Below are 13,707 nucleotides of genomic sequence, written 5' to 3'. Positions count from 1 at the left end.
GTGGCTGCTATTAGTAACGTTATTATTGTCTTATTAACCAAAAACAAAAACAGGTCCAAGCCCCAAAGTTTGCGAGAAGAGGCAGAACAGTTCTGGGTTTACAGAAGAATAAACAATTTATCCATCAAAAAATAAATAAAGACACATATTAAAAATATTATTATGGCCTATAAAATTGGTTATTTCTAGAACGTCAGTAATCTCCAAATCAGTTACAAACACTTCGAGGTAACGAATCCATCCCCAGGTACAAGTCATTATGTGCATTTTATTCCCCCTGAGACTCCTGTTAGGAATGCTTGCACTTTGGAGTGTACCTTCTTTTTAAGATTCATTTACTTATTTGAAAGGCAGAGTTAGAGACAGAGACAGAGAGAGAGAGAGAGAGAGGCAGAGGCACAGAGAGAGAGAGAGAGAGAGGTCTTCCATCCGCTGGTTCACTCCCCAGATGGATGCAACGGACGGAGCTTTGCCAATCCAAAGCCAAAAGCCAGAGCTTTCTCCAGGTCTCCCATGTGGGTGCAGGGACCCAAGCACTTGGGCATCTTCTACTGCTTTCCCAGGCCACAGCAGAGAGCTGGATCGGAAGAGGAGCAGGCAGGACTCAAACCAGCACCTATACAGCATGCGGCACTGCAGTCGGCAGCTTCACCAGCTACGCCACAGCGCTGGCCTCATCCTCTTTAAGGATGAAAATTAAAAGGCCTCAAGTGAATAGTCTTCATGGTAAATCGCTGTGGACTCCAACTGTTCTCCTGCCTTGCAACCCACTCAGAATCCCACCCTGTGAAATACCACCTCTGGAGGATGAAGGTGGACACCAGGAGCCGCTGCTCAGGAGGAGTGAGAGGCAGAGTGGGTGCCCGGCTCCGTACCTTCCTCTCCCGCACGCCGTCAGCCTGCACGGTCTCCAGCCGGGATTTAAAGTGCTCGCAGTCCATTCTCAGCTGCTCTAATTCTTGCTCTTTCCTTTCCAGGTCTACAGGAGACAGACATGAAAATACTCAAGATGTTTCAAATCACTGATCGCCCCTAAGCACCTGCTCAGCCCAGCCTTGTGCTGCAGAGTCTGTAGGGACTCCCTAAGTCAGAACTCCCCGTTGACCTCTAAGCAGCCCACATGGACCAGCACCCAAAGGCCTGGCTTTTTAAGTCCCTATCAGCTTTTAGCCCGCAGCAGAAAGGACCTCCGCGTCTTTGTGTTTTGCGTCTGAAGGCCTCGCTGTGCTGTCAGACGTGTACTCCAGGCTGCAAGCACGTGTGTTATTTAAAGCACTGGAGGCGGAGCTGAGAAGCCCGCCCGTCTCGAGGCACAGACTCGTCTCTGCTCCACGAGCAGCAGGAGGCCCGGCGCGCAGGCGGTGCCAGCACGCGCTGACTCACACAGCCAGCTCGCCAGCTGGCCGCCGGACTCAATGGGAACAACTGCAGTAGTAGTCAATGGAGGCGGGAGAGGGACGGAGGCCAAGACAAGGGCCCCGTGACGCCTCCTCCCCCCACATTCATTTCATTGATGCGTCAGATGGCAACAAAAACCCCAAAAGACAGCCATGGCAATTAATCAGAAGTGTTACCAAATGCAAATTTAAAATGTCACGCTACTGAATTACTGACATTCAAAAAATCAAATATGCAACTCAAAATTGTGAGTGCTCCATCCACAGGGCTGAGAAGGGTCGGGTTTTGTGCTACCGTACCCCCAGGTCTGCAGGCAGAGCTAAGCAAGGCTGTGCAACTTCTCCGATCGAAGCAGCAACACCACACAACAGTGATTTTCCAACACTCGTGCGCCTCAGAATCCGGATGCTTTGACAAAACCCACAGGGCTGACCATCCCTGCAGGCTTCGAGCAGGCTGGGGTGGCCCTGAGAAGCCACATTTCTAACCCACGCCCAGAGAGGTGGAGGCTGCTTGTCTGGGGGCCACACTTTGAGAACGACGGCTTCAGGATGACGGCAGATGAAATGCAAGGACACGCGCTGGCAGCAGCCACAGGAACAGGAGGGCAGAGGGCAGAGGGCAGAGGGCAGAGGGCAAAGGGCAGGGACGGCAGCCTGAAGACAGAGCCCTGCTGTACTTGCAGGGCCCACGCTCAGCACAGTCCACTCTGGAGGGCAAGGAGGAGCCACGGGGGTTCCTGGAGCTCTGGGGGAAGAAACAGGGGAGACCACCCGCTCCAGAGAGAACTACAGGTGAATATTCAGACCAGCTGGAGATCCCATCGCTGGCTGGCAAAGCCTCTCTCAGACCAGTGAGGCAACGTGGGCTATCAGAGCTCTCTCCTCCACACTGCGCACAACGTGACCGGACTGGCAGGCTTTCTTCTGTGCCACCCAGGAGTCAAAGCCGACCTACCACTCCGCGTGTAAAGCTGCACATGGTAACGGTGCTAATGGAGAGATACTACTGTTACACACGCACCACAAGCTTTATAATCAGGATGAAATACACACCAGACAGAAACGAAATGAAATGAAGTCAGAACAGCGGTGAGATTATCAGTGAATTAAACATGTTCCCTTGTAGTTAACTCAGATTTCTATTATTAAATATTCAACCACGATAATGAAAATAGGAAGTTACGTTTCTACAAACCTCAGCAGGTGTAAACACCTGCAGGAACTCACTGTGAACGCCAGACTGCCTGTCCTTGTGGCAATTTCACAATCCCTGCTCTGCGTGGTATGTGACCTTCAAGAAAGTTAACACCCCACACAGGCACAGCCCTACCACTCCAGCAGGCTGCTCAGAGGCCACACCCAGCCACAGCAGCCCCCAAGCAGCAGGTGCCTTTCTGCTGTGTGAGGCCGCCGCCCTGTGGCCAGACAGGAGCACTGCTCAGCCTCCTAACGACCACCTTGCAGCTTGCACCTGGGCTCGCTGCATGGGCCCTTGAACCACCACGGGGACGGGTTTTCCTCAGTCTGTCTCACGCCACAGCCCCAACGTGCAGAAGAGTATATGGAATGCAGAGGCACTTCACCATTATCTGTCACAACAATGAATTTCACTTCATACATTTCTTCTCCCTTTGAAGTTTATTTATTCATTTGACAGAGTCAGAGAGAGAAGGAGAGACAGAGACATCTTCCATCTGCTGGTTCACTCCCCAGATGGCCACAATGGCCAGTGCTGAGCCAGGCCGAAGCCAGGAGCTTCGTCCAGGTCTCTCACATGGGTGGCAGGGCCATCTTGTATTGCTTTTCCCAGGCCGTTAGCAGGGAGCTGGACCGGAAGTGGAACGGGCAGCACATGAACCAGCACCCACGTGGGATGCCAGCAGCGCAGGCAGCAGCTCTTCACCTGCCACACCACAACGCCAGCTGCCTCCTCCCGACTCTTGACTGGAAGAAGGCACAGTGACTTCGGCCACCTGCATGTCTCACGCATCTGTAAGGACAGTATAATGCTTCTGCAAAGACTCTGAAGAACCAGGGACAGAAATAAGTCCGGGAGCGATACGTTACCTGTCATCAACACAGTGTCTCACTCAGCCTTGGCATCAGAACAGGGCGGGCCGCCACCTGGCCCAGCCTGCATTGTCACTGCTCATCCTTAGCGATCTTACGACGGCAACAGCATGAAAGGACGGCGAGGCCGACACGAACACCTGGCACGGACGCTTCCACCTCAACCTCTCCTGAAACGGCATCTCCTAGCTTTAACACTGCTGACACCGCGAGAATGACTTACCTCCAGATCACTCCACAGGCAAGACAGAACTGTCCTGAAAAGTAGGGCTTCTAAACACCGACGAAAGAAATGAAAGGACCCCAAAGGGCCAGTGTGCCTGCCTGTACCCCCAGCCTGCCCACTGTCCATGTGTTCGCAGGTGTGCTGACCTCCGCAAACACGTACCAAAATAAAGGTTTCAAGAGTCACTAACTGTTAACTCCCTTGCTCTGAGACACTTAGCGAAGAGTTCAGTCAGCGCCGATGGCCTGCTCCTGGCCTGCAGCTGCCATCTGGGTCACATGTCAGATTTCTGCAACTGCAGGAAACAGTGCCACAGCCAGATGGCTGAGGACAGACCTGCGCGGTCTCACACGCCTGCTGCCAGAGCCAGCGTGAGGGTCTGCAGGGATGCCCCTCGCTTCCCCAGCCCCTCCTCCCAGGTGGCAGCATCATTCCAAGCCCTGCCTCCACCCTCACATGTTCTCTCTGTCTCTTCCAGCGTATTTCTCCACGTCACACTCCTGCCAACTCACAACACGAATCATTGCACAGCTTCCTGGGGCTTCATCGAGCTCCGACACATGACAATCAGGGCTGTGTGGGACCCACAACAGTTTCCATTCCAAGGCCCTCCTAGCCCATGGCTCCCCATGCACACAGCCCAACCTCCAAGATGACTCTGGATCCTTCCGAGGCCCCAACTAGCAGGAGTGGGGGTGGGTGGATAGCTCCCAAACGGAAGAACACCCAGATCTACGCCCACTCACAGTCGAAGGCCCTGATACACCGCACATTCGGAGACGCAGCCACCACAGAAGGCGTCAGCACCTCAGAGCTCACGGGGGTGATTCAGAGCCCCCCGGGGGCCACCCATCAGCTCTGACACCCGTGCCGAGCACCAATCTTAGAGCCAACAAGACCCACAACCGCAGGATGGGCCGATTCTGCACTGCAGGAGCAGGATTCTACAAGCCGAAACAGAATTCTCCTCAGTGCCCGACTGACACCCGTGTGGTTTCCCATGTTGGCACGTGTCTACCCTCTGCTGCCTAGGAGGCTCTTCACCCACCTCCTAGTCCCCACTCCTCCACCAGGTCCTCCCGGACCCCCGAGGCCTTCCCCGCACTCACCCCGTCACCGTGGGTGGGCCTCGTGTCCCCCTCCTACCAAGTCCCTGGAGGACTCCGATCATCTCACAGAGATGTACGGGTGCCTTCAGGAACCAGGACGGAAAAGCCAAGTCCACGGTCAGACCTCACGGGACCATCTCTGCTAAGGCTCTCTCAACTGCCCATTCTCTCCTAGGGCTCTGCTTCGGGGTGCAGTCCCCGGCAGGCCCCTCAAACAGCAAGGTCCTCACCATGAAGGGGCAGAGACCTACAGAGCACTCCCACTCACGGACTCAGCCCACGGAAACGCAGAGCCCAGTGTGGTGCCCCTCCGCCAGCTCACGGAACTCCACAGACCCTCCTTCCACAAAGAACCCTCGGCGCCCTCCGACCTGCTGAAGAGATGGTGCCCAGGAGGCTGTCACGGAGTGCCTGTGTCAGGCAGATCTCCCAACTCAGCGACGCCCCAGGGCGCTCTTCCCATGTGCCAAAAACTAAGTCCAAAAAGTAAAATGAACAGGCCAGAGTAGCAATGAGCAGGTTAAGCTGCCGCCTGCAACACCAGCATCCGTTATCAGAGCACTGGTCCAAGTCCCAGCTGCGCCACTTCCAAACCAGCTCCCGGCTAACGGGCCTGAGAAAGAAGGCCAAGTGCTCGGGCCCCTGCCGCCCACACGGGAGACCCCAGCCCAGCCCTGGCTGCTGCGGTCATTTGAGGAGTGACCCAGCAACAGAAGATCTCTCTCTACCTCACTCTCTCCCTCCCTCTCATCACTCAGCCTTTCAAATAAATTAATTTTTTAAAAAAAGAAATAGTACTTTTAAAGAAATCAGAACATTCCAGGATTCATTAAAAAAATTAAAGAACATAAATGCATTTGAAGTCCTAGCTCCCATTCTAAGCCAGCCAAACACCATTTTAATCAGCTGTCAAAACGTTAAACCAAAGGAAGGAGAGGAAAACTGGAGCCAGAACACAGAAATAGCATTTTGATTTCCTGACAAAAATCTGCTTCCAAATACACTGGCGGAATCTTCCGTGAGATGGAGAAAGTGTGTGACTAACGGGCATTCGGCGGCTGCCGGCACTGCCAGCATCCCTGGCACTGGCCCACGCCACCACCGCCATCTGCACCCCAGAGCTCCCAGCCCACGGCAAACTTCCGAAGGAGAGGCTCAGCTCCTGCCTTCCTCATCCCACGACACCCGGCAGTGCCTGACAAACTGCCAGGCATGTAACAGCGCCCACCTGGTTAGCACCCAGCCCACAAAGCCACGCCAGCCTCCCGGCACTCGAGCGAGGCCTGCCCAAGCGTCTCCCACACCACAGTCGAGGCACCTGCTTTCCATTCCTGACACGCCAGCCACAAGGACGCCGTGGGCCAGGAGTGACGCGCCCCCCCCCCACCGCGTGGCCAAGAGTGACGCGCCCCAGCCTGTCTGCCCACAGGCCCCTTTCCGCCCGCTTCTAGCTTCACACTCCCGTGTCAGGGACACTCCCCATGTGCCTCAGGGACTCTGCACCCTGCTTTGTGCTCCAAAAGGCTGACACCCACCTGACACCCACGTCTGCAGCCACTGGGCTCCCCGTCCTGTAGCTTCCTGCTGGGTACAGCAGGCAGCAGGGCCGGCAGGACCCTGGGGGATGAGACGGGCTAAGGCTCACTGACTGCTCCACTCTCCTTACCCTCCCTTGCGGCTGAAGCCAAGGGTACTGTCAATCACCTCCCAGTCACGCCCCTCACCAAGGCCGATGACCCCTCCTGCTCCTGGCCCCGAGCAGGCCACGGCGCACCACACTTGTGATCTCCTGGGCACTTCGCTCCACGTGCTGTCCCTCAGCCCTGCCCCTCCTGCGAGCCACCTGTCCACCATGCTCTCTGCACTCTGCCAGCTCAGAGCACGACACGCTGCGCAGGCTCCTGCCCGGGCCGTAGCAAAAGCCACATCAAGCTCAGCCCCTCACCATGCTCACTCTCGGGCCGTCTCCACGGTCCCCCCACTCCCAGAGCCCGAGCGCCCTCTCTTCTCACCAACACCAAACTCCCAGGAAATGAATCTCAGAGGCTTCGGGGTCCCACGGCAGAGCCTGCGCGCCCGGAATCGCTCCAGTTCCGCCGCCTTCTGACGGCCATCTCCACTCCATGCTATGCTTCCTGAACGCTCTACTGGGAAGCAGTTTCACACTCACAAATGTTTCATGGGAAAAACACAAAGAATGCCCGTCCACGCGCGCGCGCACTCGGACACACCGAGAACCAGCACAGCTACCACGGCCCTTTCCCTAAGCAGTCCGAACGCCTCCCGGGGAGAGGCGCCGCCCGGCGCCAGCACACACTCACCACCCCGGGAGGCGAGGCTGACACCTTACCTAACCCAGCCTGGCATCCTGCACCTGACCCCGTGCTGCCCTCGGCGGCATTTTTTTTCCTTCAAGCACAGAACCCCGTCTGGGGTACTGTCACACCTCAAGCATCTCTAGCCCCGGTTAATCTGAAACATCTCCAAGGCCTGTCCTTTGTAGTGACACAATACATTTCTCTCTCTCTCTTTTTTTTTTTTTTTTTTGTAAAAGGTATTTTTTGAACTTTTTTTTAATATTTATTTATTTATTTAAAACAGAGTTGGCCGGCGCCATGGCTCACTAGGCTAATCCTCCGCCTGCGGTGCCGGCACACCGGGTTCTAGTCCCGGTCGGGGCGCCGGATTCTGTCCCGGTTGCCCCTCTTCCAGGCCAGCTCTCTGCTGTGGCCCGGGAGTGCAGTGGAGGATGGCCCAAGTGCTTGGGCCCTGCACCCCATGGGAGACCAGGAGAGCACCCGGCTCCTGGCTTCGGATAGGCACAGCGCCGGCTGTAGCAGCCATTTGGGGGGGTGAACCAACAGAGGGAAGTCCTTTCTGTCTCTCTCTCTCACTGTCTAACTCTGCCTGTCAAAAAAAATCAAAAACAAACAAACAAACACACAGAGTTATAGAGAGGCAGAGAGCGAGTGAGGTCTTCCATCAGCTGGTTCACTCACCAAATGACCGCAGTGGCCAGAGCTGGCCCGACCCAAAGCCAGGAGCCAGGAGCAGCGCCAGCATCCCACTGGGCGCCGGTTTGAGTCCGAGCTGTTCCTCTTCCGATCCAGCTCTCTGCTATGGCCTGGGAAAGCAGTCTCGCAGTCTCTCAGTCTCTCTGTCTGTCTCTCTCTCTGCCTAACTCTGCCTTTCAAATAAATAAATAAATTTTTAAAAACGGAAACACGTGTGCAGAAGGATGCGCCCCATCAGACCCACTCGGTAAGCAGCACGGAAGAGGAAGAGGCGCGGGCCCAGGCCCGCCCTGGTGGCCGGCTCCAGCACACCCAGCTCTCGCTGGACTGCCTCCCAGGACGAGGCCGGCTGGGACTAAGGTGGAAGCCAGCCCAGGGTCAGCGCAGCCCTGATGGACGAAGACAGCCTCCACCCAACTCCTGCAGACTGACCTGGCCAGAGAGAGAATGAACCAAAAGCAGCCGCAGAGCGCACCGGCGTCCAGCGCCTCTCGCTGCTGACGCCCACTGACAGGGGCTAAGCTCGGGCCTCGCGCTCAGATGGCCACACCCCGTATCCGAGTGCCACTCCCGAGTCCAGCTGCCCGCTCGTGAAGACCCTGCGGGCAGCAGCGATAAGTGGTAGTCCCCACCCTGAGGGGACCTGGACTGGGTTCCCAGAGCCGGACTCTGACCAGGCCCAGCGGCCGGGGAGTGAACCCGTGTACGGGACACTCTCGCTCCTCTAAGTAAACAGATAAATACACATAAACAAACACCACAGGTGTTTCTAAGTCTGTTATTCAATACAGAATTACTAAATCTACGAAGACGGAAAAGACACACTAGAAACAGACCCAAAGGTGAGTCGGATTTACCAGAAACTAAAGTTTGTTCCAGGTGCCGGCGCTGTGGCGCAGAGGGTTAACGCCCTGGCCTGAAGCACCGGAATCCCATGTGGGCACGGGTTCTAGTCCCGGCTGCTCCTCTTCCCATCCAGCTCTCTGCTGTGGCTGGGACAGCAGTAGAAGATGCCCAAGTCCTTGGGCCCTGCACCCACGTGAAGAAGTTCCTGGCTCCTGCTTCAGATCAGCACACTTCTGGCCTTTGCGGCCAATTGGGGAGAGAACCACTGGGTGGAAGATCTCTCTCCGCCTCTCCTCTCTGTGTAACTCTGACTTTCAAATAAATAAGTCTTCAAAAAAAATAAATAAAGTATGTTCCAGAACATGGGTAACAAGAAAGTTCATCAGAAAACAAGAACTTAAAACAGCCAAGCTGAGGCCAGCGTTGGTGCAGTGGGTTGGGCCACCATCTGCAAGCCTCAAAATCCCGCATAGAGCGCTGGGCAAGTCCCAGCTGCTGCACTTCCAACCCAGCTCCCTAACCGCACAGGCAAGCGGAGGAAGACGGCACCACTGTCACCCACAGGGAGACCCGGGCAGAGTTTCCGGCTCCCGGCTTCAGCCAGCTCCAGGCCACCTGGGGCCACCCGGGGCCACCTGGGCAGTGAACCAGCAGACGGGAGACCAGTTCGTCTGCTTCTCTCTCTCTGTCACTGCCTTTCAAGAAATAAATACATCTTTGAAAAGAAAGCCAAGCGCCGGCACCGCAGCTCACTAGGCTAATCCTCCGCCTACGGCGCCGGCACACCGGGTTCTAGTCCCGGTCGGGGTGCCGGATTCTGTCCCGGTTGCCCCTCTTCCAGGCCAGCTCTCTGTTGTGGCCCGGGAGTGCAGTGGAGGATGGCCCAGGTCCTTGGGCCCTGCACCCCATGGGAGACCAGGATAAGTACCTGGCTCCTGGCTTCGGATCAGTGTGGTGCGCCGGCCACGGCGGCCATTGGAGGGTGAACCAACGGCAAAAGGAAGAACTTTCTCTCTGTCTCTCTCTCTCTCACTGTCCACTCTGTAAAAAAAAAAAAAAAAAAAAAAAAAAAAAAGACAGCCAGATGGAAAACCAATTATCAAAGTAAAACGTACTAAAACATTAAATTCATAATACTTGGAACCCTCAGGACCCAGCCTCAGCCCCAGCCACACGGCCACTTACAGCAGGGCGGGGCCAGCAGCACGCAGGAGGGCAGGCTGCCCCCGGGGAGCGGGGCCAGGTCCTGACCAGATGGGGCCAGCGGCTGTTTAAAGCCGGACAGACGTCTGAGGCTGACGGCGACCGGGTGCTGACACCTGCTGGCCGCTCCGGCCGCTGCAGACGGGAGCCGCCTCGCCCGCCCGCGCGCACCAGCAGTTAAATGTCCGTGTTCACGCAAGCGCTGAAATCACTGGGGCCGGCACTGGGACTCAGGAGGCGAAGCCACTGCCTGCGACACCGAGTCCCTAGGGGCGCCGGTTCCAATCCGGCTCTCTGCCGCGGCCTGGGGCAGCAGTGGACGACGGCCCACGTGGGAGACCCGGACGGAGCTGCTGGCTTTGGCCTGGCCCAGCCTGGCCACTGCAGCCGGCGGCAGTGAACCCGCAGGTGGAGATTCTCTGTACCTCTCAGAATAAACTAGCACGTCCTTAAATAACAGTAGATCGCTAGAATCACCCGACGTCAGGAGCAGGGTGAAGTCTGCTTGCGGCCACGCTCAGACGTGACTCCGAGCAGGCCCCGCTCGGCCGGCGAGGACCGGGAGCCGCCCCGTCCACACCGCCAGGCCCCGCTCAGCCGACCCGTCCACACCGGCAGGCCCCGCTCAGCCGGCCCGTCCACACCGCCAGGCCCCGCTCAGCCGGCGAGGACCGGGAGCCCACCCGCCCGACCGCCCCGTCCACACCGCCAGGCCCCGCTCAGCCGGCCAGGACCAGGAGCCGCCCCGTCCACACCGCAAGGCCCGCTCAGCCGGCGAGGACCAGGAGCCCACCCGCCCGACCGCCCCGTCCACACCGCTAGGCCCCGCTCAGCCGACCCGTCCACACCGCCAGGCCCTGCTCAGCCGGCCAGGACCAGGAGCCCACCCGCCCGACCGCCCCGTCCACACCGCCAGGCCCGCTCAGCCGACTCGTCCACACCGCCAGGCCCCGCTCAGCCGGCGAGGACCGGGAGCCCACCCGCCCGACCGCCCCGTCCACACCGCCAGGCCCCGCTCAGCCGGCGAGGACCAGGAGCCGACCCTCCACACCGCCAGGCCCCGCTCAGCCGGCCAGGACCAGGAGCCCACCCGCCCCGTCCACACCGCCAGGCCCGCTCAGCCGGCGAGGACCAGCAGCCCACCCGTCCACACCGCCAGGCCCCGCTCAGCCGGCGAGGACCAGGAGCCCACCCGCCCCGTCCACACCGCCAGGCCCGCTCAGCCGGCGAGGACCAGCAGCCCACCCGTCCACACCGCCAGGCCCCGCTCAGCCGGCGAGGACCAGGAGCCCACCCGCCCCGTCCACACCGCCAGGCCCCGCTCAGCCGGCCAGGACCAGGAGCCCACCCGCCCCGTCCACACCGCCAGGCCCGCTCAGCCGGCGAGGACCAGCAGCCCACCCGTCCACACCGCCAGGCCCCGCTCAGCCGGCCAGGACCAGGAGCCCACCCGCCCCGTCCACACCGCCAGGCCCGCTCAGCCGGCGAGGACCAGCAGCCCACCCGTCCACACCGCCAGGCCCCGCTCAGCCGGCCAGGACCGGCAGCCGCCCCGTCCACACCGCCCCGTCCACACCGCCAGGCCCGCTCAGCCCCGCCGGGGGGGAGGGGGGGGCGTGGCAGTCGCCCCGTCCACACTCGCGGGACTCACTCTTCTCCACCATCTGGAGCTTCCGGAAGCTCTCCAGCACCTCCCCGTCCAGGATGCGGGGCAGGAAGTCGCGGATCTGCATCACCTCCGTGGTCAGGCGCTCCAGGTCCTTCCTCCGCACCTTCACGAACTCCTCCTTGGGCCCCATGCGCTGCGGGCGGGAGCGGAGCCCGCGTTACGGGCCTCGCGCCCGGCCAACGCCCGCAGCAGGCCGGCAGAGGCTGCCCGCCGCGGCCTCGCCGCCTCCCGCGGGAGCCGGGCCTTCGCAGGACGCGCCGCCGCCCCCGCCCGCGCGGGCGCTCCCCGGCGCCCTGCGGCCTCCCGGGCGGGTGCCCACCCCGCGGTGCCCCGGGCGGACGCGAACGCCGAGCCCACGGCCGCCCCACTGACCCAGCACTCCTCCTCAGGGCCGCCGGCCTCGCCCATGGCCGCCGGGGCCTCGGCTCCGTGCGCCTGCGCGGCGCCCTCTGACCCCTCGCTCGCTGGAAAACGCGGGAAGGCGTCCACGCTGCGCGGAACGGAGACCCACGAGGCTCAAACCGCGCGCCGTTCGCGCAGCTTCCGGGCCTGCGGAGGGCGGCGGCCGCGGTGCGGGCTGGCTTCGCCCGGCCGTCCACGCGAGAACTGCAACAGAGGAGCGATCAGGACGTGAGAGACCGACCTCGGGGCGCAGGGCCGCGGGCGGGCGCGGTGTCCGCAGGCTCGGCCCGGCTCCTGGCCGCGGGAGTCCGCAGGGCGCCGCAGGGCCTGCTCCTCCCTCCACAGCCCTGCACCTGCGCAGGGACCCCCCAGGGCCTGCTCCTCCCTCCACAGCCCTGCACCTGCGCAGGGACCCCCCAGGGCCTGCTCCTCCCTCCACAGCCCTGCACCTGCACAGGGACCCCGCAGGGGCTGCTCCTCCCTCCTCCACAGCCCTGCACCTGCGCAGGGACCCCCCAGGGCCTGCTCCTCCCTCCACAGCCCTGCACCTGCACAGGGACCCCGCAGGGCCTGCTCCTCCCTCCACAGCCCTGCACCTGCGCAGGGACCCCGCAGGGCCTGCTCCTCCCTCCACAGCCCTGCACCTGCACAGGGACCCCGCAGGGCCTGCTCCTCCCTCCACAGCCCTGCACCTGCGCAGGGACCCCGCAGGGCCTGCTCCTCCCTCCTCCACAGTCCTGCTCCTGCACAGGGACCCCGCAGGGCCTGCTCCTCCCTCCCTCCACAGCCCTGCACCTGCGCAGGGACCCCGCAGGGCCTGCTCCTCCCTCCACAGCCCTGCACCTGCGCAGGGACCTCACAGGGCCTGCTCCTCCCTCCCTCCACAGCCCTGCACCTGCGCAGGGACCCCGCAGGGCCTGCTCCTCCCTCCACAGCCCTGCACCTGCGCAGGGACCCCGCAGGGCCTGCTCCTCCCTCCACAGCCCTGCACCTGCGCAGGGACCCCGCAGGGCCTGCTCCTCCCTCCACAGCCCTGCACCTGCGCAGGGACCCCGCAGGGCCTGCTCCTCCCTCCCTCCACAGCCCTGCACCTGCGCAGGGACCCCCCCAGGGCCTGCTCCTCCCTCCACAGCCCTGCACCTGCACAGGGACCCCGCAGGGCCTGCTCCTCTCTCCTCTACAGCCCTGCACCTGCGCAGGGACCCCCCAGGGCCTGCTCCTCTCTCCTCTACAGCCCTGCACCTGCACAGGGCCCTCCACAGGGCCTGCTCCTCCCTCCACAGCCCTGCACCTGCGCAGGGACCCCGCAGGGCCTGCTCCTCCCTCCACAGCCCTGCACCTGCGCAGGGACCCCGCAGGGCCTGCTCCTCCCTCCACAGCCCTGCACCTGCGCAGGGACCCCGCAGGGCCTGCTCCTCCCTCCCTCCACAGCCCTGCACCTGCGCAGGGACCCCCCAGGGCCTGCTCCTCCCTCCACAGCCCTGCACCTGCACAGGGACCCCGCAGGGACTTCTCCCTCCTCCACAGTCCTGCACCTGCGCAGGGACCCCGCAGGGCCTGCTCCTCCCTCCACAGCCCTGCACCTGCGCAGGGACCCCGCAGGGCCTGCTCCTCCCTCCACAGCCCTGCACCTGCGCAGGGACCCCGCAGGGCCTGCTCCTCCCTCCACAGCCCTGCACCTGCGCAGGGACCCCGCAGGGCCTGCTCCTCCCTCCACAGCCCTGCACCTGCGCAGGGACCCCGCAGGGACTTCTCCCTCCTCCACAGT

General features: G+C 61.2%; 1 protein-coding gene across 9 annotated transcripts in view; it reads right to left on the bottom strand.

The window, feature by feature from the left end:
• HSF2BP (heat shock transcription factor 2 binding protein) overlaps positions 1-13,707 on the bottom strand; it is an 86,822-nt gene that overhangs the window by 71,505 nt on the left and 1,610 nt on the right. For 6 of the 9 annotated variants that reach the window (XM_051830138.2, XM_051830140.2, XM_051830139.2 and 3 more), the window contains exons 2-4: positions 11,910-12,143; positions 11,520-11,670; positions 876-979 (exon numbers count right to left, since the gene is read on the bottom strand). In XM_051830138.2, the coding sequence (XP_051686098.2) occupies positions 876-979; positions 11,520-11,670; positions 11,910-11,945 (291 nt within the window). In that variant the 5' untranslated portion in view covers positions 11,946-12,143. Of the gene's footprint in view, positions 1-875; positions 980-2,595; positions 4,050-9,850; positions 10,434-11,519; positions 11,671-11,909; positions 12,144-13,707 lie in introns of those variants that run through there. The other 3 variants (XM_051830143.2, XM_070071781.1, XM_051830141.2) reach the window with 3 other exon arrangements.

The sequence above is a fragment of the Oryctolagus cuniculus genome, chromosome 4, assembly GCF_964237555.1.
Source record: "Oryctolagus cuniculus chromosome 4, mOryCun1.1, whole genome shotgun sequence".
NCBI classification, from domain to species: domain Eukaryota; kingdom Metazoa; phylum Chordata; class Mammalia; order Lagomorpha; family Leporidae; genus Oryctolagus; species Oryctolagus cuniculus.
This window is presented reverse-complemented; position numbering and strand designations above follow the sequence as displayed.